Source organism: Channa argus, chromosome 7, assembly GCF_033026475.1.
Source record: "Channa argus isolate prfri chromosome 7, Channa argus male v1.0, whole genome shotgun sequence".
NCBI lineage: Eukaryota > Metazoa > Chordata > Actinopteri > Anabantiformes > Channidae > Channa > Channa argus.
The window spans coordinates 10,835,754-10,860,852 of record NC_090203.1 but is presented as its reverse complement, the minus strand read 5'-3'; the positions used below and the strand labels follow the sequence as shown (position 1 = coordinate 10,860,852).

Sequence of the window (25,099 nt, the reverse complement as noted above, 5' to 3'; positions counted from 1 at the left end):
CTGCTCGTCTTTAAGTGTGTGAGATGGGGAAGGCTAATTGGACTAATTAACACCAAACAAGGCTCGGTTTTTCTTTTGGGGGATAAAAAAGTCCAGGAAGAACAGAAACTAATTTTCAAGGCTGAAACAATGTGGCATCATTAAGGACTGTGCCATCCCAAAATCAGCAGGTAGATGTGTTCAAACTGACCTTTACAACAGTGGGAACCTCAACAGTCAGTTGAGCTGCACTACTCTAAGCATTAAAGCTTAACCAGCTTTACATTTTTTGTTCTGGACTGTACGGGATTTCAGTCTAGGCTTTAATTTTTTAAGACTCACGAGAGTTCAGGGAGACTTCATAAAAACAAGTGTACTACTTCAATATAGACCCACAATGCATGTAGGGCTTTTGACTCTATATAGAAATAAAGTAGTGTTTATCTAGTGTTTATGTGACATGATAAAGTGATAAAGCTCAGGATCTGCTGAGCAAGATGACATGAACATCTAAAGATTGTGTCTCATTTTTATTTGCTGCTGCAGTGCTTCGTATTATCAGCTCGAAATAACTCAAGACATTGTCTTGTAGTACAAAAAGTAACCCAGAGGCTTTATAGTACACTAAGTGTCACTATCTTAAAAATCTCACTAGCATGCTCTAGGCTTGTTGTGGGATAAATATAGACATTCTTTTCTATTACAGCACTATATTGTAAGATAAAAGCCAAGAAGCTTTTATGGATCTTGTTATTTTAATATATAATTTTGGCATGTTGTTGCAAAATGGTCTTGGACATTGGTCAGGACATTGCTCATTGACTGGAGCTCGTTTATGTAAAACAGTACAAAAAATGTGCAACATAGTTGTTTCACTAAACATTTTATTGTCATTTTTACCTGATGCCTGGTGAAATTATTGTTTTATGGATTCAGTCTGAGTAGCTGGCCACAAATTTGGACGGGGTTGACAAAGCTGCTGTTGTGACTCTGAAATGTTGGCAACCTGACTCTCATACAGGAAATTAACCTGTGACTCCATATTAATGTTGTGGCGGATCAGTTTACTTTGCTGCCATCTTTATACTATAAAAATGTTACATGTTGTAGTGGCTTTTTTGGGCCACTCGAGTTTCTTATTTTTGATTAATTTCCAATCTTTGACGATCAACGGCAGTTGGATCGCTCAAATCTGAATTCATGTTTGACATCTGTGTGCATGCACATATTGCCTGGTATCAGTGTTCACATCTCACAGATGAGGGCAAGACATAGCAACACCCCCCTTTTTTGTTTTAACCTATAGGAATATTTTAGATATATAGATGGCTTCTTTTTGGTTTTCCTCATTTTCTTAATTTGCTTATGTTTATTTGCATTTGTTTTCATCGTTTTATCTCAAAGCCACCATGCATTGAGAGGGAAAGGCTCACTCCTGCAGTTTTTAGCAGTGGATACATAACATGTTCCATAAAATCAAAGCCAACAGGATGCAAACTTTTTTCTGTAAAAACAGGACGGCGCACCTATTCTGTTTGTATAAGAAACCACATGTTCTAACACAAATTACCACTTTAGTATTGTGTGTGCTCAAAGGTGATTCTACTCCACTTTCATTTTAGTGTTGAGTCTCTACATGTCTGCATAACACTACTAATTTTAGAAACCTGGTCATGAGGGCCAAATTTAAATCCAAATTTAATAACGTTTTTTTCATCTTAATGTAGAGCAAAGATGCAACAAAAATGTGAATTCTCTGAAGTCACATCAAAAATCACATTAGGGGTGTTCAGAACCAAGATTTGTTAAGAGGTGTGTGTGTCAGTGCATGTGAGAAGCTAGATAATGGTATAATCTGAAATGTGGAACACTTGAAAAATGAAGCTACAATGATAAATGACAAAATATTTAAGTGGCATATGATATAATATATTAACAAGTATTACTGGTGGTGGCTATGGTTTTGTTTGTTTCAGAACCGATCCTCCTGCACTTTGTCAGAGGATTAGATCATTTTATGTCCTGTCTTGTCTAATTTACTGTGTTGTCCTGTTTGTTAATGACTGTCTACCACAAATAGCTGCCGTAGATATCGCTTTGACAGGCCTGACATGTCACAACTGTGTGTAAGTTTTGTTTCAGTTTATTTCCTTAGCAATTTATCAGCGTTAATATTTTAAACGTTCAAGGCATCCAATTTACTGTGTGTGTCAGGAAGGATGTATAGTTTATACACCGGCCTCAGTGTGTTACTGTGTCATTATAATGTCACAGTAACAATACAACTTATTACTGTAAATGAGATGATTGTCATACATATGTGACGGGACATACAGGACACATAAATAAACATGTCACAGTAGTCAGCCAATAAATCCGAATATTGCCTTAACGGTGGGCATAATTACACATGACAGGACTTTGTGCAGGGCATGACCCAAAATAATCAGATCGCTACTTTGCACTTTCTTAAACTACGTGCACCAGAACTGTAGATTTGTCCTCTTGAGCATTATTGTCTTGTAGAAGCAAGATTACAGCCAAATCAGACAAAACAAAGCCCCTGCCACAAGCAGTTGTGTGTGTGTGTGTCTGTGTGTGTGTCTCTACTGTTCCTGTGCCTACAAAGGACACAGCTGAGTTCCAGCACAGGATGTGTACTAGACTACACTGCTCACTGCTGCCTTTCTGCTCCCCGCTGGGTCTTCCCTGTACTTTTTAGTAACAACTTGTGTTTGAGGCAGAGCGTTAATGACAGCACCCCCCTCCTTACACGCTCAACCTCTGAACAGCTGCAGAGTAACAAAGTGCAGCCTGACCTCCAACTGATAGCCTTGTAATACTGAAAAAGAAATGCTGGAGGTTTGGGCAAGCCTTGCTGCTTGTTTGTGTGCGTGTGCATGAATACATATTTGTATGGTTAGTTTGGCAGGGAATAGGGTTGAACTGGTAGGCGTTCTCACCTACTTCATCCATATTAATGAGGGTATAAGGGCTCCCATTCCTCCAAGGTCATTCACACTGTAGGTGTACTATAGGGATGAACTACCCCCTCCATCAATATTCCATATGTTCTGAAAACAATAATGGGCACTCACAGATTACATTGACCTGATCACATGAGTGGGTTTGTCTGTGCAAACATGTATACAATGGATATCCTCACCCACATGTTTGCCCAAGGTCCACCAAACCCTCTCACCCCATGATCAGCAGTGTGAATAAACTGTCTCACTTTGACAGCAACAGCTTGTCCTTGCACATTGCCAATGACAGCTAGGATGCTGCACTGGCCTTTCCAAGCACAATGGTATAAAAATCATACTTGTAGGGCAATGTGATTTTTTTTTTTTGCAGAGAATATGAAGAGAACGTTGAAACCACATCTATGTCAACAGTGCTACATTAAGCAGCAAGGCTAGTCCACCATGAAGAGGAAACAGCTAGCCTAGCATCAAAAGATCAAATTCTAAGTTTAAAAATTAAATTTATTGGTTTTGTAGATGGTGCACAAAACAAGGTAAACTGGATTGTTTATACATCAGTTTTTTATACAGATTAAATGTATGTTGATTATTAGAGCTCAAAACACTGCAACATGAAATACCTGCAAATACATAAAAAAGTCACATATTCAGTATACTGTACAACGTATATCTGTATGCAATTAATTGTAAATTGTAATTGTTAACCAAGTGGCTAACACAGGTGCAGCAATTAGGAAAAACTCTGCGGATAGTATGCTACATTAAACGCAGCCAAATACACAGATGTTCCATCCATGTTCATTCCTTTTTAGTGCCTCTATGGAAATATTTCTTTTGTTTAAAGCATTTCTGTAATTACAGAATTGCTCTGCACTTGGTTGTTTTTTGTTCTTGCAGCATTGTAGCACTGGTGTGGTTACATTAGTTAGGCCATTTTCATTTAATTTGTTGAGCTTTCAGGGCTGACATACAAATTAGACAACATCTTATATTTAGTTTTAGATGTGCTGGTGAGTGACTATTTAATCTACAGATTGTGGTTTCATCCTGTTTCTAAATGGTTTGCTAAGCTAACAGCTGGTGGTACCAGTGCCGTGTTGACTGTACAGATACAGTCTGACGTTTGTATTGATCCTCTCATCAGTCTCTGACAGAGGGCAAATGAGCACATTTCTCCAAACATGTGACGGTGTTACTATGCAGGCTTCAGCTCCCAATTCTGCGGTTGTGTTAAGAAAATCCTGGCAGGACTCTACGGATTCCACAGTTGTGTTGCTGCTCCATGGCTGCCTCTTTAAGCCCTTCAGAATGCTTCCAAGGACTGACTGCCATGCTTGAGCTAATCTCAGAGCCCAGAACCAAATCTTCCACAGTGGTAAGCTACTGGTTGTCTGTCAGGAGAGATTCTGCTCCCTCTACCTTAACAACCAATCAAGCATGAACCCTCCTCTCTTCAGTGGAAGAGCCATCCTGTATAAGCAAACAGTCTCGTCTTTGTTATTCAGTCTCTCGAATCTCTGTAATCCACATTGATAGGAGGGATGAGCAACACAAGTCACACAGCAAATGAGGGTTCAAACTTATTCCAGCTTTTGAATTGTTTTTTTCACTAAGCCTCTTCTGTTTCGAGTGTAGGAACAGAGGCTGCTCAACAAAGCAAAGGGTCCAGTGGTGGTGCATTCAAAACTGACTCACATGCAGACAGACCACACCTGTGGATGTTTAGGGACTCACTGCGTTGCAAAAGACACTTTAGCAGAATAAGCTCAGCTCAGCATAGCAGTGAGAAATGTTGCCCATTGTGGCCAAAGGGCATTTCCAGCCTGACTCACTGAATATAAAGCATCGTGCAAAACGGTGTATCCAGTTTTACATGCAAGTTCAATGCTAGGAGATGCAAGCATAACACATAACATAAAACGGTACATTTAGCTAATAATGTTCTTTCATCACAAGGAGAATAAATATATGGGGTTTATTTTAAAAAGTTAGCAAAATAAAGAAAATTAGGAGAAAAGTTTTTATATTATTGAAAATATCTTTCAATAATATAATTATATAATATAATAAGCACCTTTGAACTAGCTAATTGCGTATTAAATCTTATATTGATTAAAATAAAAAAAAACTTTCACTCTTTTTGCCATTTCAAAAAAAGGGGGTGCAACTGCACCATAAGATCTGTTCTGCATTAGCTTATCCTGTCGAGAGAAGGTAAGCAGGACTCATGGGAGGAAGGTAACATGCAGTTTCCGTCCAACAGATTGAGCAAATTTCTGGACTGAAGATCCCTCTTGCATGTAGATTGAACAAGGCATTTATTCCAAGAATCGTGTGTTCACCAGTGTGTTATTACTGAAGCAAAGTGACCAGAGTTTCTAGCTTCCAGTGTGTTCATTCATGTGTGTCCAGTCTGCAGGAGAGGGAGGAGTTCATGCAGAGACATTACATGGGCAGCATTATTTCTCAGCACTGGGTCACTGAGCCTATTTCACACAAGCAGATCTTAGGTAGTGAGCAACAGGCCCTGCAGAGATGTGGATTATTTGAACTGAAGGTTTCAACATATCCCTTCCCCCTGCAAGCTCATTCAAACACTTACATGATGCATACGCTGCCCTTTGACACCACAGCATTTATTTTTCTGTCCATCTCACACGACTCAAGCATGGCTCACTATTTCTCGCCTCTCTCCGCTCGCCCTATCATCAGTGTAAAATAGCTCACCCCTGCAGACAGATGGAGAGAGCAGCACCAGACCCCTGCTCAGCTCCAATGATTTATGCCATGGTAGCACAGACCCACACACACACACACACACCTATGCATTCACACTTACACTGTGCACATGATGATACTTATGCGTATGAGATTGAGTGCATAAATAAGTGAGGTCTCACTGGTGACTCAAAGCATGACGACACCTGTTACTGCTAAATGCCAGAGCTCCAGGGATTTTTAAAAGGACGTACATCTCGACAGGCGGCAACAGAGCTGGACCACATTTGACCCTTTCTGTGACAGCGGAAGAGGAACAGGCTGTGGGCACGTTCTTCCTCTTTATTCCACCTGACTGAGGTGTCAGAGCTTAAAAACTATGTTATACTTGGCTGCAACACTATCAGTTCTACTTTCTGTTAAATGCCAGCAGGCAAACTCGAGTGTTGATAATAAGCATACGACGCTGCTGCTGAAAGACTGAGACAAAACAATCAAACAGGTTTGTGTGTTTGAGGGTGTGTTTATTAATGCCACGCTGTGGTCTGTCTAGGAGTTGTTATGCTGTTGCAACAAGGACGTTCTTGTTGTACATAAGGCAACAATTTGTCAGTAAGGTCATTGTACGTGATGTCCTTCTCAACACCCCCTCCCTTTAACTATCACTCACAGCCATCTCTTTAATATTTCTGTTGTGTAGGGAGGGTGAAGAGGTGCGAAGCTGAGCGGGGCACAAAAATGGGGCTGGTTTAGGGAGAAAGGTGGGCAGGAAAGGAAACAGGATGTAAAGAAGCAGTCACATGCAAACAGAAAAGTAGAGGAGGGCTGATGAGGGGGAGTGAAAGAAGATATGGAGGTAGAGAGTGAGAAAATAAGGCACGTAGTGCAGTGGTGGAGGGGAAATCGTTTATCCTGCAGTCCGGGTAAGGGTGACCTGTTTGTCTCTGTCGGCCTCTGGTACTCCCCTGATATCTCTATAATAGGCCGGTGAAGGAGGTAGACACGACAGCATGATGCAGCGCCCCACAGCAACAGAGGCTCATAGGTTCGCTTAAACTTCATTCCACCCCAATAACTTCAGGGAATTTACACGAATTTCCCTTAATGAATTAAACTGCTCCATTTGTTATTTTCAGTGAGTTGTTTTTAACCAATGCAGCTTAAAGAAAAGGAAAAGCCAAACTCTTTAGGGCAGCTTTTCTGCTGCAAACTGCATTTCTGAGTTACAGTTGATATAACAATCATCCATGAACCCCGGGCTTAGTGGTTCAAGTACCAGTTCTTCCTGGCTACATGACAAAGTGTCCATTGGCAAGGCAGTGAAAAACCCCACTCACTCTGCCTCTTTGTTAGTTTTGGCAACAGCTCCTCCAGAAACAAAGAACAGGAGGTTCTTTCTATATGTACGCTTCTGCTCTGTGTTCAACAATCACAGAGGGAGAAATCCATTGTAGAGTATAAATGTCAGCGCTACATGATAAACTTTTGAAATCCACTGAACGCCACAGATTGATGACTTGTAGCGTTATAACAGTATTTAAGGGTGGATTTCTCCCAAAAGGCAGCAGCTACAGTATAGATCTAGCTGAACATGAAATAAGTGTGCCACGCAGGCGACTTTCTTTGATTTCTCTGCTCACTTGCCTCCTGTTTTTTTCCTTTTACTCATTGTCCCCTCAGCATGATGCAGTAATGACAGCTCTCTCTTCGCTAGCTACGAAATCAACACAGTGAAGATCCATTTCATTACTTTGATTTGGAAATAAAACAGAGTGCAGTGGCAAAGTTGGAAATGAACGCAGATGAGAGGCAGAGAAAGACAGAGGGTGAGAAGAAAAAGCGAGAGGAAAGCTTGGCCTAGAGCTATGGAAAGTTGTAATAGATGTTATGTGAGCAGCAGGAGAATAAAAAGCATGGGGGCGTTTTTATGGAATTAAGACTTGGGTAGTCATTATCATATTGTCTAAGACTTTTCAGCTTTACAGAGGATTGTACTGGTTTTTCTCAATTTACACCCACAAATGATACACATTGACACGCACATTTAAAACCGTGTGAACGGCTTATCTATCAGGCTGATAAAGTTGGACTTTGACTCAAAGCACAGAAAGGAAGACACGAGGACTAACTGGCTATAAATTCTCAATTGAAATAACTTCCATTTACAGCATAGAAAAATCATTTTAATAAACATTTTATTTATTTATTTATTATCAAGTAATTAGAATGGGCACCTCAGCCCTCTTTACAAGCCTGGAACCTCAATGAGCAATAATAAATAAAAACAAGGAGCCTGCAGATGTACTCCTAGTGTTAATAGAGACAAACGCCCAGGTGAGCTGGGAGAAATGAGAGAATACTTCTGCTTCAGTGTTCAGGTCCACTGGCACCTCAGTTTTATCCTGAAGACACAGTCAGCTGCTGACACACTGTGTGTATCTTTATTTCACGGTACAGCCAGTCAGAGCAACCTGTCACCTTGTATGACAGAAGCACAAGTCCACTCACAGAGAAGAGTACACAAGGCACATTCAGTGAGAACAATTGCCAAAACAATGTTACATCATTACAGTACTTATTGAATGATATTGAATGATATGTGAACATATAATGACCAATGACTTTAAATAAAATATTAAATCTTGGCCAATTAAACAAGGCTTTTTTGACACTAACAGACTTTCTTATGTCAAAGTCAAAACTGATGTCTACAACAAAAATCTAAATACAAACTGAAAAAGATGTGACTGCAGAAGTATCGTCCTCTCCAGTCAGTAGTAGATGCACTGGGTCTGTATGGCTACTGTACTGTATGTCTCCCTCAGCTTTGCACATCTGGGCACACAGTTTTCCCCCAGTCTTTTTCTGCTCAGGCTCAGACTATATCAGGACTGCAGAGAAACATTCCCACAGCCGGATGCTGGGGAAGGTGTTTGTGATGTTCAGCATTTGGTGTATGCCAAACATAGCATCCATTCTGGCAGAAAACTGGTTATGAGATCATTGAACCTTCTTCCAATTTCCTTCAGTCTTCCACATGCCTTCTGACAAACATGCTTAGATTCAATAAAATATTTTGTCCCTGGGCAACTGTTGCATGCAGTGTCTCAACCACCAGTGTTTTCAACCCCCTCAGAGGAGTCATAGGTTTCTTGGTGATCTCCCAAGCGATCGTCCTTTTTCTTGCAGACATTCACTTTCAGAGGACAGCCTGCTCTAGGCAGATTTACTCTTGTAATCATATCATTTAATAGATTTAGATTTCTTGGAATATTCTTTTTATTTTCCTTGTGTAATTTCGACCAGGATACAGGTTCACCAAAGACCTTCAAATACAGGTGAATGCAAAATATAGTCACTGAAACACATTCACTACACTCAGTCGATCTCCATTAAACTAACTGGTCATATTTACACAAAGTCACACATTTTCCAAGTATTAAACCTTTCCTTTAATGAAGCCATCGTAGAAGGGTGTATTTGATGGAAATTTATTGAATTATTATTGATTTGTGCTTGTAGCTCTTAGTGTTAAATTGCCTTTGAACGATCAATGTGTAACACACTGGGACTGCTTGCAGTTTACGCTGTGTGAGCAGCATCAGGTCAATGATGTGCAATTTGCATTAGATATTTTTAACATATCCTTCAAATTACAGAAAACATAATTTCAGTAATACTTTTTAAAATTCTTAAACCAAAAAAATCAATGCGTTGCTGGATTTGATGCTGGTCAGATGTGCCACAACTATTTTGTGTAGCCACTTGAGGGCAGTGGATACAAGTTGTGGAAACCAATATTTCATCACCTTTAAAGTTCGTTTGATATTGCTTTGTATGTTAAAAAAGTCACTGTAATTCACTCTAATCACATTTATTGGAAAGTCGTCACTTTTAGCTCCGCTTTGGTCTCTATCTGCTGAGAATATCTGACTCTTTGGCTTCTTGATGCTCCACTAACTTCATCGTCTCCGGCTGCTGTCTGCCAGTTGGTGCTGAGCTCATACTGTGCAGTGAGATTTCAGAGCTTTTCAACAAGGTCAATTTTGTAACCAATTGTTATCCCCACTGTACATGTTGTCCTTTCAGTGACAGTGTTTCAACTCTAGAACAGCGCATTGGACTGTCCATGTAGCCTGAAGCATCTTTTGTTTCACAGCAATATGGTACTGTTTTTGTACAGCTGACATGCTCCCATGAAGCTTCTTTACAACACTATGGTACAGTAAATTTTGCTTTCAGTATAAGGAGTCTCGCCTAGCATTTGTTTTATATTGTGCCTAGGAGCTCAGAAGAAAAAAATGCTGTTTGTATGTAAATCCTAGGGAGGAAATGTAATTTTACTTTTGTAGATCAATAAAAAACCATTGTATGCTAATGTATTGTACTCACCATTCTAATCCATCCTCTCCTATTAGCAAACATATGGGCACCCTGTCTGCTGTGGCTGTTATGTAATTAATAGTCATGGCGGGGCAATTAAAATTGTGAGGCTTTATGGGCTTGCTGATTAAGATATTTAAAGCATGAATTACCCTAGGCTCTGATTTTCAAGTTCCAAGTTTCTATGTATGTTTTTGTTTATACTTGTTTGCTTTTTGTTTCCTCTAGCAAACGTGTATTTGTGTGAAAAATGAACGGTGTGTTTGTGTGTAATGTAAGAGTATGTACAAGGCAGGGAACAGTTTTAACACTTATCCTTGACTTTTCTTTTACCCGCATAAAATTAATTACTGCCCAGAATAGCAACCGTGGGATCAGCTGCTAAAGAAATGAAAACACATCAGTGCATATGCCAAACCAGCTGACGCTGGGAATGTTGTTGTGCAGCAAACCGAGATGCTGCACCACCATCCATTCTCAATGACAAATATTATCGCATGAAAACAGTGGTCTCAAACTCTAGTCCAGTGGGGATGTGCGTGTTCAGTCCCACAGTAATCTATAGTCATTTTCTTAATTGGTTCAATTAGTTCTCTCAGATACTTTATGAATTTCACACTCTTTCTGTCCACAGATAAAGTCCAGTTAACGTATTACTGGGCCGAGGTTACAAATTGGGTTCCCAGTGGTGAAGCTTAATACACAGAGGATTTTAAGTCATTTATGTGGTTGAGTGAGCTAAAAACTGTGTTGCTGACACTGTAATGAGGAACCATAAGCATCTTGGCCTCCACATTTAGTTTTATGCAAGGCTCACACTCTTGGGAATTTAGACACACATGACATATCAGACCAAGATAACTTCACAATGAGAAGTAAATATACTCACATGACATTTATGTACACTAAGTCACCCTATCTGTACAACTCCTTCCTCACACACACTGAAACCTTATTAAATCATTGTTGGCACATGGACTAAGTGATTAAGTTAGTGACATGCTAAACTATGTGGCCTAATGGTCACTTGAGGTAAAGATACTGCACAGCCAGGAAATGGAGATCAACTTTATACCACACACACACACACACACACACACACACACACACAGACACACACGCGAACACACACACACACACACGCACACACACACACACACACACACACACACACACACACACACACACACTCATCTTCAAACAAATGAGGCTGTTGCATTACTGTCCGTCTAGTCAATGGAGAGCATATTGATCCGGACGAGAAGCTTGTACATTAGGGTGGTCGGGCAAAATGCCATTAAGGTGGAGGAGAAATTATGTGCAGACATACGTGCTTTTAAGCCTTTTCTTTCCTAGAATAAACAGACTCTTGCTTTACTTCCTTTAATCCTACTTGTGTTCTTTTTCTTTAATCCAAGCTCTTTCTCTTTCTTTCCTTTTTTTCCTAGTAATTATTTTCCCTTCCTACTCGCCTCACTCCCTCTGTGTGCCCATACTGTAGACATAGAGTAAAGCACAGTGCAGCTGGCTGGACACTGTTCTAGAGAGCCTCCTGTCCTTCCTGTACCATGCTGATCTGATGGGTGGACTGAGAATAGCAGCATGATTCAGTGCTACTGGGTCAGGATCTATGATAATGTACCACGGGGAACATTTCCATATAATGAACACACTACATCTTCTTTATAGGCCCTCTTGAGGACTGAGGTTGAGGATGCACAGATAAAGATGATCCAAAAAAAAAAAGGGAGATCAAAGGAGATTTCAAGGAAGAGAGAGGCAGAATAAAGGATAAGGGCAGAGAGAAAGGAGTGCGTGGAGGAGAACATGACAATAATGAGAGAGAAAATTTAATGGCAGAGACAAAGAAGTAAAGAGAGGTAATGTTAATGCAGTGTAGCCGGCAGTTTGTGCTCCCTCTGCAGCACTTGTGAACACTGCTGCCTGCGTTGAGCACTTGCTCTTTCATATCAGCATCCTGCTGCTACTGTAAAGAGACATTGAGAGAGTTTCGCGTGCATATGTTTGTGTTTGTGTGTGTATGTGAATGCACGTCTGCAGCCCAAATTGTCATGCTGGCTCTTGATTTGTATGGATAAAAGAAGTCATAATGAGCCCCATAATGCGAGCTATTTAGTGCACCATTCAAAGCAGGCTGCCATGTCTGTCGATCACTGGAAGTCTCACCGTGATGCGGTTGGGTTTTTGTCCTAAAGTCTTGAACAATAAAGTGACACAGTGATGACAGACATGCACACACCCCCAACTCACAACCATGCATCTCTGTTAATCATTCATTATTCTCTTCCATTTTCTTGCAGAAAACTGCCACAAGCTACAGATCCAAACCAAGCTGAACCAAATGGCTGCCTCTTCATAAGTCCAGTGCTACTGGAACTTGTTTCACATGACAGAGAAGTGTGACATTGGTGAGAAGATTACATGGGTACTGTGCTATCAGCTGATCCATTGTTACAGGTCAATACTAGTCAAACATGACTGATAATGTGTGAGTCAATTTCCTTTTTGTGCATGTCTGCAGAAAACGGGACACAGGGAAATTCTTCAGAAAGAATGTGTATTTATTATTATAAAAAATCCATTATAAACGACTATACAGTGTTATTTCCACTTACATGTTCTACTTAGTTAAAATGTTTTCTTTGAAAATGAATTTTTTTTTCAAAAGATAACAAAAAGCTGCATTGTCAACATCAATTAAATTTTCATTGTTGATGCCTGACAATAAGAACCCATTTATATGTACATAAAAAAAAGCAAAGACTCTTATAAATCATTGACTCATAATTGAAGTTTAGCCCCGGCTTAACCCGTTTGAAGCTCTCAGATAAGCGATCAAGGAACCAATACAACGTCTCACTGCCCTCTGTCAATACCCCTGGTCTGACCTATTGGCTGAGGTAGAGAGGAGAGCAGATCTATAGCATTGACAACCTCCCCCCTTCTCCCCTTTCTCTCATTAGATCCACTCTATTAAACTCCTTATGCATCTGTCTGTGGGCTGCAGGCTGGGGGCTGGCGAGCAATCAGAGAGCCCTGCTGGTGGTTACGTAGTTCCACTATTGCTGAGTAGCTGCCTGAGAAAGGGCTAAAAAGCGACATTTACAGGCTGATGAAGACATTGGAAATTTTACTAAATGTAACTGCAGAAACAATCTTTGGATGGGAAATGAGTCTGTGGCACAACGGGGTGTTGCAACAACACAGAAGTAGTTCTTTGTTGGACTTAAACCGTCTGGAAAACATTAACATAAATTAAGTAAGGACATTTTCACATCTACATGCAAATTAGGAATTTAGATCCAGCACTGATGTTTTCTTTGTACAGTATGACTTTGTGTGCCATCATTCTGGGGTAGAGTTGAGGCGAATGGGATTGGGTGGCACAGAAGGGGCTGAGGGGTCAGACAAGGCCACATTCGTCACTCCCATCTTCTTAAGAGTACGCTCATCTGTCGCAGAGATGGAGCGAGAGAACACAGGACGACTGGCAGGCAGTTGCCCTGAGAGGAAGAGAGAAACCCAAATTTAAAAAATTGTTCTTTTTTTTCCCTTTGTCCACATTATTTAGCTTTGAAAAAACAAATGTTTGCCATGTTGTACCAATAGCGTAAATTAAAACTGGTGTAGAAACAATTAGATACACTTGACAATAACAACATGACAGATATAAAAAGTAACAAAGGCAAAAGGGACACTAAGAAGAAGAGCAACAGAGGAAGAGGTGTCAATTTATTTAGGTTTACTTAAGATCTGTGCTTTACACTTAGATTCCCATTAGTTAAATCCCTTATTGGTATTCAACTCACACACACAACCTTTATTAGATTCTCCAGAGTAAATGACATCCATTTACTTTTATTACAGCAGATGAATGAATTGAATCAAATGAAAAACTATTACTCAGACTGTGCAGAGATTAATGCAGTAGCAGAATTTGGCCTGCAGGGGGTCATGGTGGTGCAGCGATCTGCAGCAGGTTGAGCAATGACTGCAGATTGGTTGCAGTTTGATGTGTCTCATCACACACAGAGAGAGGGAGCGAGAACACGGGCAGCAAGATGCTACAGGCCATGTTGGGAATTCTACCTTTGATATGGCTGACATCCAGCTGAGGTTCACCAGACTAGCCAGCAGGGGGCATGGTGACCACACGCACACGCACACATGCGTGCACATACACATATGCGCAAAAACAGACCCCCACCAGGGTTGACATTTGCAGCTAAGTGCTGCAATGGCTGGTTATTTGTGTTGAGAAGGGTGGTGATGGAGAGAGTTCAGCAGGTGGCTGCATTGCACTGTTTATCAGACCGACGCAGTGGCATTATCACTTCACGAGCCAGTCTACACTCCTCTCCCCTATACATCTGTCTTTCTGTCATCCTTTTCTGTTCATACACCCACTGTCTCTCCATCCTCACTGCTCCTTGTGTTGTAAAATGCCTCCCGTCTGCTCTTCCCTTAACACAGATGTACACCAGCCATCTGAGCACTTGTAGGACATAGCTAAGACACTAGAATTGCAACCAACTGCTGCTGGCATTATATTCTACAGTAATATAAATACTGTAAATACAAAATACCTGTTTAGACTTTCTGACAATTCGTAATAATGTAAAAATGTGTGCTTTAGATTTAGATTATTAAACTGAAATTAAAAACAAGAATTAATTACTGCAGAGCAAAAAAAAAAAACAAAACATGTCAAACTCCTCTCATCCCATCTTCGTTGCTTTTACTTCCAGCTGTAATGGGTCTCCTCTCCCTTTACCCTCTCCCCTCCCTTCTCTTGATATTTCAGTACAGTGCAGGTCAGGTGCTGCAACCTCACCTGTGTTGCTTAGGCTGGATTTGACTTTGTTGTTTGTCTTCTCTTGCATCGTGCACTCGTACTCTCTCACCTCATCCAAACTTAGCCCTGAAGGAAAACACACACACACATACGCGCACACACACACACAAGGCATTGGAACAGAGTATGAAATACATACCAAGATAAAGTTGTTTTCAAAAATACAACAATTTACAACTGCATTGCTAAATATGTTTTATCTTGTATATAAAACACGTCAAATTATGGATTAGGGTGTTCGTATTTCTGACTAACCGTGCCATTCGTCTGCCCATGCAACTGCTTGTCTGTGACCAATGAGCAGAATGTCCCGGATGCTCTAAATTAACATGAGCAAAAAAATGCATAAACAAAACAAAATATGAAATGCTAAACTCAACACACAGATGCATTACATCATGGTCAAAATTACCTTTAACAACTAAGTTATTATTGAGGTAAGTGAAAACTTAGATTAGAGGCAAATTATCTGGATCGTACTATTTGCACTGACTCACAACTAAAACCACATTCCCCATGCTTTACAATAACAATGCTTGGAAAGGGTGTTGCTAGTTTTGCTTTTTGTGCTTTCGGTTTTACTTTAAGTTAATGGGTTTGCTTCATTGGTGTGGTGTAAAGCGATGCAGCAACATGATTCTATAAACTCTAAACTTCTTCATGAGGGGCTCTCTAATAATACTAATATCGAGGAACTGTGGTAATGATTTATTTGGGTATAACAGTGTGCAATGCTTTGCACATTCAAATAACTGATCAGGGTGGTTGATCACAATCTTAGTTTAGATGTATAAGTATAAAGCTTCAACATGTAGGAACAAAGCTCAAATAGAGCAGAGCACTTTATAGCATCCAATTAACAATTTTTCATCTTGTATTACACCTATAACTGCTTTTAATCATAACTACACACCTTATCTCAATCCAAACCTTTTTAGTGCAGCATAGGGAAAAGGCACGCTGGAGAAAAATATCTCACTTTTTGTATGAAATCCTCTGTCCTGGTCTGGAAACCGTAGACCTCGAAGCTGCACTGCACTCTTTTATAAGAGCACATAATAGGCTTGTGGTTGTCTCTCCAGCCTTTCTGCAGGGGCCCTCGGCCGGTTTTACTTGACTGCCAGTGACTCAGATCCTGCACAGAGCACACAGTGGGTCTATATACTACTTGCTGAGTCTGCAGAAACTTTGGCCCCGTGAGGAGTCTTCAGGGGGAGCTATAGATGGATGTGTGCACGAGGAGCCAGAATGCGATGATGTGTGTGGAAGCAGATTGTTGTCCAATACAGCCCGTGATAGGAAAGTGTGATAACAATCATCATGCATCGGTGACCGAAGGATGATTGGAAAGTGTTTGATTTTATGTTCTCACTGTGTCACAACAAATGGAACTGGTGTGTTTGGTGTTTGTTTGCTTGTGTATGCATGTGTGCTTGTCCACCTTATCTTTAATGATTGTCTGTGCTTCTATGTAACCAGCCCTGTGAATTGACCTGTGTCTCTAAGGACATCCAGGCAGTAAAGAAGTGTAAATTGATAGAGGGCAGGGAATGAAGATCGGCATGTGGGTGATGTATACTCAGATGCAAAGCTACACTGGCTTTGCATTGAAGGAAGTAATAAATAAAAAATAAAAAAATGCTTTTGCAATTTTATCATAATTTAGGAGCTGTAGTCAACATATTTCTGAGTAATCGTTTCTGTCGGAAAATGGTTTGACATTTTTGAAAATAAAAATATTTTGTTTGTGAGAATTAGATGAGAAGATTTACGCTCTAAGTGTGATCTATGCAGCAGTCTGTACACCATCTCCCCCATGGATGTGCGCATGCTGTCTGTGTGAACTCTGCTCTGCAGCACTTGTCCTTGCACACTATAGTGGGGACTGTGGAATAATTTAAAGAAGCCCACTAAAATGCTGCTGCAGAAGAAAAAAGCATGAAAAACTGAATGTGCTACTTCTTAGGTAAATCTTTACAATAGCTATATGACACCACTCTACAGCTTGTGTGATTTCTTCAGGTTTTTTTTTGTTTGTTTTATAGTTCTTTAAGTTAGTTAGTTAATATTGATGCCTTTTGCAAGAAAGCATGAGGGGAGACAGACTTACCACAGACTGAATAAACCAAAGATCGACATGCTCTATGCAGTCAGTGTGGCTGCAAATCAGGATGTTGCCAGATGATGCATTTGTAATTACAGAGGTTTGTGGGTATGTGTTAAAGCTTGGAGAGCCTGCCATGAGAAGCATGCAATAAATCTTATAAAACTTAGGTCTGTGCACAAGGTAAATAGCTCGACCTCCCACGCCTTTTTAATTTGTGAGTCCCCTTGACGCTCACAAATTAAAACATATGTTTTACTCGTGTATGTATTAAACAAAAAAGCTAAAAATCAGTTTTTTTAACAGTTATGTGCTGTAAGTATTTAATTGCAAGAGTCTTCGCTGACAGCCTTAATATAAAGGTTCCTTTTTCAACTGAATAAATAAACTTTCCACTTTTACCTTTTACCGTGGCCTTTATGTCAAGCTAATGTTCATGTTTATCATGTGTTGGTTGTTGTTGGCTTGACTGCTGTTGTTGTGTCGTTTTAAATGTGTTTTTTGATGTGACCTGCCATGGGGACTGCAGATGAAATGTAGCTTTGAGTTTACTCAGTGCAATAAATGAAATGGAAACATTTATGTTTAATATTGCACGTGGTCCCTTTTAAATACATTTTAATAAATAACAAATTTGTTTATGAACTGCACGTTTGCATTTTTGTGTTTTCGAAACAGTATAGTACATACCTCAGATTCTTTGTAGTGCTTTTCAGGAATAGGGTCACTCAGGATATCTAGGAAACACACATTCTCTGCTGGGGTTGGCGTGTCCCCGAACACCTACATCCAAACAGATGGGGGGGAGGTCATACAGAATAATGAGAGCAGATACACGCTCCCTGCATACTCTCCCACACATATAGTCACTCACTCAGTGAAGAGCAGGATGAGAGAAGATGAGTAACTGTGTAGAAAACTGAGGTCACACACCATAACACCCATCACAATATCCCACCCTGGGGCACTTAGAGCAACTCACACTGGAGCAAAGACAGAAGAGGAGGGGGCAAAGGGGAAAAAAAAGCATGCATGAGGGATATTAAAGCGAGGGGGGAAGAAGAAGGGTTATGAAGAGGGAATACACTTTTCCTTGAGCGAGAACAGAGGGATGTTCAGGACAAAGGGGAAACTGCACTTTTCTGACCTTGTTCAGAATTTGTTCTATTGCCCCGCTATAGTTGTTCATTTCACAGTTGAGAACTAACAAATAAGAAAAACCTGCTGTTAGATAATACCCAGTTACGCTTGTGCAGTGCTCTCATTGGTCTGTGTCTGCTCAAGGTCATGCTGCATCTTATGCTATGTGTTGCATTAGTGGGATGCATTGTGTTGCTGGTTACAATGTGCTCAGAGCATGGTACGTGCACAGTCTCCTCATCAATGTATTGTGTGTGTGTTGTACATATCCATACAGAGACACAGAAAATCAAAAAAATGTTTTTGCTATAGTATATAGCAGCATCAAATGATCAATCATGTAATATGTAAGTAGTATTTTTTCTGTCGGCTGACTAATCAATTGACTTATCAATAATTTCTGCTCTGACTGCATCATTGCTGGAGGTTTAAGCTTTGACAAAGGTTCATAATCACAAGTTTTAATTTTGCCATGTTGTATCTAGAGTCTTGACTGTTTTCTTAAGTGAGCGGTGCAGAGAAAAGAGCCAGCCTCGCTTGTGTTTGTGTTTTATTGGCCTTGGACAAAATGCAGCATAGCAGCCTTGCTCACCATGCTGCATGTCTAGTTAATAGATCTGCAAATAGTGCACATTGTGCTTTGCTTGTTTTCCTTGTAATGGGCACATCACTCTGATGAACATTTTCTTTGCACTGTGAAGAAAATCGCTATTTCTCTACTTCCCTTTGTCTTTCTCGTCCCCCCATTCTCTAATCACTCTATCGTTCTCACCTCTCGCTTGCTCTTAGGCATACTCACATTGCTGTTATCGCCGTTGTTGTTCTCGAATCTCGTCTCAATACGGACGCTGAACCTGGGGATGAATGATACCTACAGGGGGACATGAGGTAAAAATGAGGGAGGGAGTGAAAGCATAGTACAGATTAGATCTACTGATATTAGAAAGAGATGGGCATTGTTGCATTTATGTACTGTAAACAATATGCTAGAATACTTACAGAGTACTCTGCAGCACCATGGGTGTTCCATTTTGATGGGGAGAAAAAGTCATAGATGCATGAGTCACACATAGTTGCTCTGTCACACATGTGCAGACATATATACATTTCCATATGGCGACACATGCACATATAAGAATAAACTTTGGAAAAACAGCTTTTAAAAGTAAATACGTTTTATTTAATGCATTGAAGTGAACGTGACTCGATGTTTAACGGAACCAAAGCACACACAAGCACCTGTAATCGTGAATGGGTAGAAGTTCCAGGCTTTTTCTGTCACATAGAAGAATCGCGGGACAATTGCTTTCGCCCAGGACGGTAATTTACTGAAATAAAAAGCAACAAGAATTGCAGTTTGAAGATGGAAGGCTTGGAGAGTAGGAGAGACAGATTATGGAGGGAGATTGAGAGATCAGTGGTTTCTGTGTCGTTTATAGCCAGATCACCTGTAGGCAACTCACACCACAGCATTCCTTTGTATGAATCATTCCCAATTACAACTGTGCGGATGAATTGTTTTTGTAGCTTCAAGGCCACAGATGACTGACGTAAAATGCATTCTTCAGTCACTGTACTTATGTGTGTGTGTGTGTGGTAGGGTGTGTTATTACAGTATGCCTTTTCTAATGAGCACCAAATGTCCCACCAGCACAGAAAGATTAGGAAAATCCTCCACAGTAAGAACTTTTTTTCTTTAGGAGTTTATTTTAGGATTATGCCCTGGGTTTATAGTGGTGATTAGAATAAGAGTTGAGGTTATATTAGAGTAATGAGTGAGGTTAACGTTGGGTTAAGAAATGAATTTAGAGTTAAAAAAAACATTCTGGTTGTGCTTTCACTATAACAAAACTGTAATAACCAATGTGCACCCTAAGCACAAAGCAACTAAAACACAATATTTCTGAACAATAACAAACATTGCAGTTGCGCATTGTCAAATTCTTGTGCACACACACTTCCTCCTTTAGTCATCTGCAGTTTAAATTAACGCTGGAAAAACAATCCTTTCACTCCAGTTTGATGCAAATTCAAAAATCCTTTTGGTAGCATTGGATTTTTTAAGCTGATAATGACATTAAGTGTTTACTAATGCTTTGTCAACCAGTATTAAATACTAAAGTATTCATAAATGGTGCATAAACAATGATAACACAGTAGCTCTAATCAGATCTACAATTATATGTTGCATGTATTATAAACATAAACTTTTGATGCCCTTGAATAAATCATTAACGGGCAGATTTGAGACTGCTCATTCTTGACACTGTTCGTTTTTTTTTTTGTCCTTTTGGCTTATCCCGTGAGTTCAGGGTCGCCACAGCGGATCATTGTCCGTATGTTGATTTAGCACAGTTTTTACGCCGGATGCCTACCCTCAACAATTTCTACCGGGCTTGGACCGGCACTGCAAAGCTGGGGATGGGAAAGGGCTCATTCATGACAATGATAAAGCAGGTATATCAAAAATAAATAAAGGCTCTAGTCCCTATTTCATGCAGAGCTTTTGTGGCCACTTTCTTCACAAGCTTCACAAGTGTAATGTCTTCATGTCAAATCTGAATATATAGTCGTAGCTCACTATACCTTGACATACCAAGTATATTTTCAAAAACACCTAACCATAAGCCTTAACCATTTATAACCAAAACCATTTATATATATATATATATATACATATATATGTCCTTAATCCGCTCCATTATGTTTTGTAAAACATTAATAAAGTGTTTATAAATGCTCACGTTTAAAGCAATCAGAACACATAAAGACATTACAGGATGATGAACTCATGGTAAAATATTATTTCAACTGTTACTCCACAGAATAGGCCTCAACGTGTTTCAGAGGGTTCTTAGAAGTTGTATTGCCTGTCACTGCTGATACCTGCACCCTGCACCTAAAGGTATTCAAAGAGGTAAAATAATAACGGACAGATTAATGCAAGCAGCCACATGTGTTAGTGTTAGTATTAGCATGTCAATAGTAAAGCGACACAATCTGTCACCAGAGTCGACTCTACCTGTTGAGGTAGATTCTCTTCTCTGTCAGCTGCCCTGGGCCATGCTTGGGGTGGATTTGGGGCTCGTTCTTCACCACCTCCACCCCTTCACCTCCATCACTCTGCTCACAGCTGTGCTTGCTGATCATGTACAACTGCCCGATCCTGTACTGGAGTCAGAGAAATGGTTTTGCATGGGGTTTAGGGTGGATAGGATGGGCAAATAAGAGAGAGAAAACAACTGGAGAGCAAATGTGAAGCAAAAACCAAAATTGCCTTCCTTGTCCTCAAGAAGCTGTCTGAAGTGACACATGTTAAACACAGTGTTACTTTAATTCACAATGTGTTTGGTGATTGTGGTGATCAATCAAGTGAAGTTAGGTTGAGAAGATAAGCCCTCATTATTTTTTAATCACTGATAACTTGAAATGATATTAACAAAGTTTTAGAGGCACAATTTAAATGTTAAAGGCAAGAAAAGGCTCCTTTTGATAGATTTTTTTCGGATGTACATGGTCGCCAATTAGCACTTTTCTACCTTATTGGTACCAAAGGCATTTTACACTGGTTCTCTTTCACTAATTCCCACTCACAGCTGGTCTGCAATTACCAGGGGCCACTAAGTTAGTGTTCAGTGTTCAGTTCTTGCTTGAAAACACTTCAACATTTGAAAGGAGGAGCCAGGAATTGGTGAAAAGGAACAAGATTGGTGTGTTTCTTGCAAACACCACACTGAGGAAATTATAATAACCAGTAGCCAGACAGAGGAAGTAACAATTGAGAGTGACGAAAGGGAATCTCTTGGCAGCAGGTTCAGCCACAGTTGCTGAGTCTGGCTTTGTCTTGACAGGCAGTTACTCAGTGCAGCTTTGTGTTTGCGCTTCATTTTTTTAAATGGGGTCACTATTTCACTCACTATGTATAAAGATTTCTCTCAAATGACCATATCAAAAAATTTCATAAGGCTAGTGAATCGGAATGAATCTAAATTAGAGGGGCGAAAAGACCGCTCTCTTCTGCAGCTCCAGTATGTGCTTGATGCTGGACAGGGGGTTGTATTTTCTGTTAGTCTAAAGAGGACGAGGCCTTCGGGCATTTGGAGTTGCCTCCTTGGTGAGCTGAGCCTGACACAGTCGATGTTGTCTTTTCAACAATTTACAAATTACTGGCTTTTCAAATTCAATGATGCTATCAATCTATTTCTTTTCCTCCCCTAACCTTGTTACTGTGCGCAGTGTTTGGTTTGATTTAATTGCAAATCACTTGGTGAACTTTGTTTTTAAATTGGTTATGAAAAGCAATGAAATTAAACCATAAACAACTAAAGTGTTCTGCTGTGACCAACCCAATGTAATTCATTTTGTTGCCCTATATTTGTGTGCCACTAAAGCATTATTTTAATTAAATACGAAAAAATGGAGAAAGAGGAGGGCAGATATCAGGTTGCCATCCTTCACTGTTTTCTGTTGACATAATGTGATACTCCTCCTTCTTGTTCCAATTTCTGTGAAATGTCAACATTCAATATTTTCTTATTGGATATTTGTGGGACTTAATTAATCATAGCAATGGGTGCTTTTAAACCATCTTAAGACTAACAGACTACAGAGTGTGAGCCCCTCCTCCACACAGATTGTGAACCTTTGTCTAGAATATAAACCTTTAGGAATGTGAAGAGACTGTCCTTAAGTCACTGTGTACACTGTGTACTGATAGCTTATGGTGTGTTTTTTCCTCCTGCTGCTTTTTATTAAAAAGTGAGGGTGTGTTTGCAAGCAATGTTTTTGTCATAAATGCCTGAGAATAAATACCATCATATCATTGTGAGGTGGAGACCTGCATATAGTGTCAAAGTGAAAATGAAAGTTGTTACAATTAAAATACAGCTCAAAGCAAATGTTAAAAGCCTGTGATGAGAGTAAACAATTGAAGTTGTTATGTAGCTCACTGAAATACACGTATTTAAGTTAAAGTGATGAATTACATTATCAATGTATTCAAACTCATTTGTAAGTATTTATGTACAGCTGCTTTACAGTAGCATTGTTTTTCTAACTGCTCAACATTGACAGTATGCATGCCCACAGATGTTAAATACGGTTTCCTTAGCCTCCTTGCATCTATCCCCTAACTGGTGTTTTTCTGTCTGATGGTGCCACATTTGCCACAATGCTGACTCTGCAAAAGCTGAATCTTCTAAATATTTATACTACAATCAGTGGTAACCCTTTGACTTACTGTGTCCTATTACAGGAGGTAAATAGTTCATCTAGTTGATCAGAGTAACAAAAATCACATGAAACCAAACCCTGATATACTGTTTCATAACACACACACACACACATACAGTCACATATATTTCTTCAGTGTCTTGCTTCAGCACATTTTAGAGATCAAACCGCTAACCACACCTCCCACATTAAGCGTCAGCTTTTCCACGAAGAGTGATTATTCCCTCATACAGGTGAGCTGCATTGTGCTGCAGTTACATAAGTACTACAGGGTACTTCACACCTGAAAATCAACACTATTCCCTTTGAAGTGGAGCAAGGTTTAGGACTTTGTAAATGGCCTGAACTGAGGTAACTGTCACGACTTGATACTGCCTCAAATAAGCTGCACTTAAACTTACATTACAGTCAGGCCAAAGAGGATTTGCTGCAAACTCTAGTTTCTGTGTGCCTTGTACTGATATTGTAAATCCTATTTGGACTGCTATTTGTCACTGTCATTGTTGTGGTAACAGGTAGAAAAGAAGGGGGAGGGGTGGAGGATGGTATAGGATGTGATGAGGACACTGCTTTTGAAGGACGCTGTGCCGCATAAAACTCCCATGTCCACCAACCTTTTCTCTCTTGCTCGATCGCCTTTGTTTATAATACCTGCAGGCCAAAACTCTTTGTTTAATTTTGAAACCAGTCTGACTAGTTTGTGTGCTAGGAGTACTAACACAAGCAAGGGAAGTAGAGAAGCCGACAGATGGGGAGATAATTTAGACATAACATCAATAATACTGTATGATGCTGCTAGCCAGGTGTTGTGCGTTGGCGCCATCAGATTGGCCGAACCCATCGGCGCTGAACATACTTCGGTACCCAGTTTGCCAAAGCCCCCTCAGAGGAGCTGCAGGAGGTCTCTGTGCTCTGTTGGCACTTTCCTTATCAGCACATTAACACTTTGAAGATTACAAGTTGAAACAACGCTTTCAAATCTGAAAAAAAGCCCTCTGTCTTGTTTTTCAAGTTATAGGTTTAGGGTTGAATGTGTGTAGGTTTGTGTGTGAGCGTGGGAAAAAAACACACTTACCTCATCAACAGTCAGCGGCATGCATATGCGGTACTCTTTCATTAACATGGTGCAGTAACAGAAGACTATATTTGTGAACTGTTTGAGTGTCTATCTCAGCTGTCTTGGTTGCATAGCAGACACGCTCTGGCAAGCTGCAATGCTGCTGCACCACTGTGACCTCTTTTCTGACACTCTCGTCCGTAGTTTTGCTGATATCAGTAGTCCATGGAGTTAAGAGTCCAGCTTCTCTGTCAATGAGTATCTGCTGTTTTTTTTCTTTGGCCCCTGGCCGTCTGGCCTTGTCTGTTCGTTTCTGTTGTTCTTCCTCAATTACTCTCCTGCACACGACTTTAACTGCTGTCTCTCCCTCCTTTCTTGTTACTTCTGCTTTCGAGACTCGTGACTTCAGCTACCGTTTCTGTTTGCTGTTTCTTTCACTTTACTTCTTTCACCACACTTGCTGCTCAGATTGAAACTTACACCCAACCAACTCTACCAGTTCTATCCCCTGTCTGTCTCTCTCTGGCTTTGCCTAATTCCTCCTCAGACTTTTCATGTGTAACCTTGCTGTCTGCTCAGTGCTCCACCCTTTCCCCTCTGCTGTTTTCAGTTCCACAAATTCC

General features: G+C 40.2%; 1 protein-coding gene across 1 annotated transcript; it reads right to left on the bottom strand.

Annotated features, from left to right (window-relative positions):
- Positions 1 to 12,628: 12,628 nt before the first annotated feature.
- Positions 12,629 to 25,099, bottom strand: pitpnc1b (phosphatidylinositol transfer protein cytoplasmic 1b). Its single transcript, XM_067511040.1, has 10 exons — positions 24,495 to 25,099; positions 21,210 to 21,358; positions 19,427 to 19,515; positions 19,187 to 19,194; positions 18,987 to 19,058; positions 17,738 to 17,830; positions 15,923 to 16,078; positions 15,199 to 15,262; positions 14,923 to 15,009; positions 12,629 to 13,591 (listed from the first exon to the last, which is right to left on the bottom strand). Exons 1-10 carry the CDS (start codon positions 24,540 to 24,542, stop codon positions 13,434 to 13,436), a joined length of 924 nt encoding a protein of 307 aa, XP_067367141.1. The 5' UTR covers positions 24,543 to 25,099; the 3' UTR covers positions 12,629 to 13,433.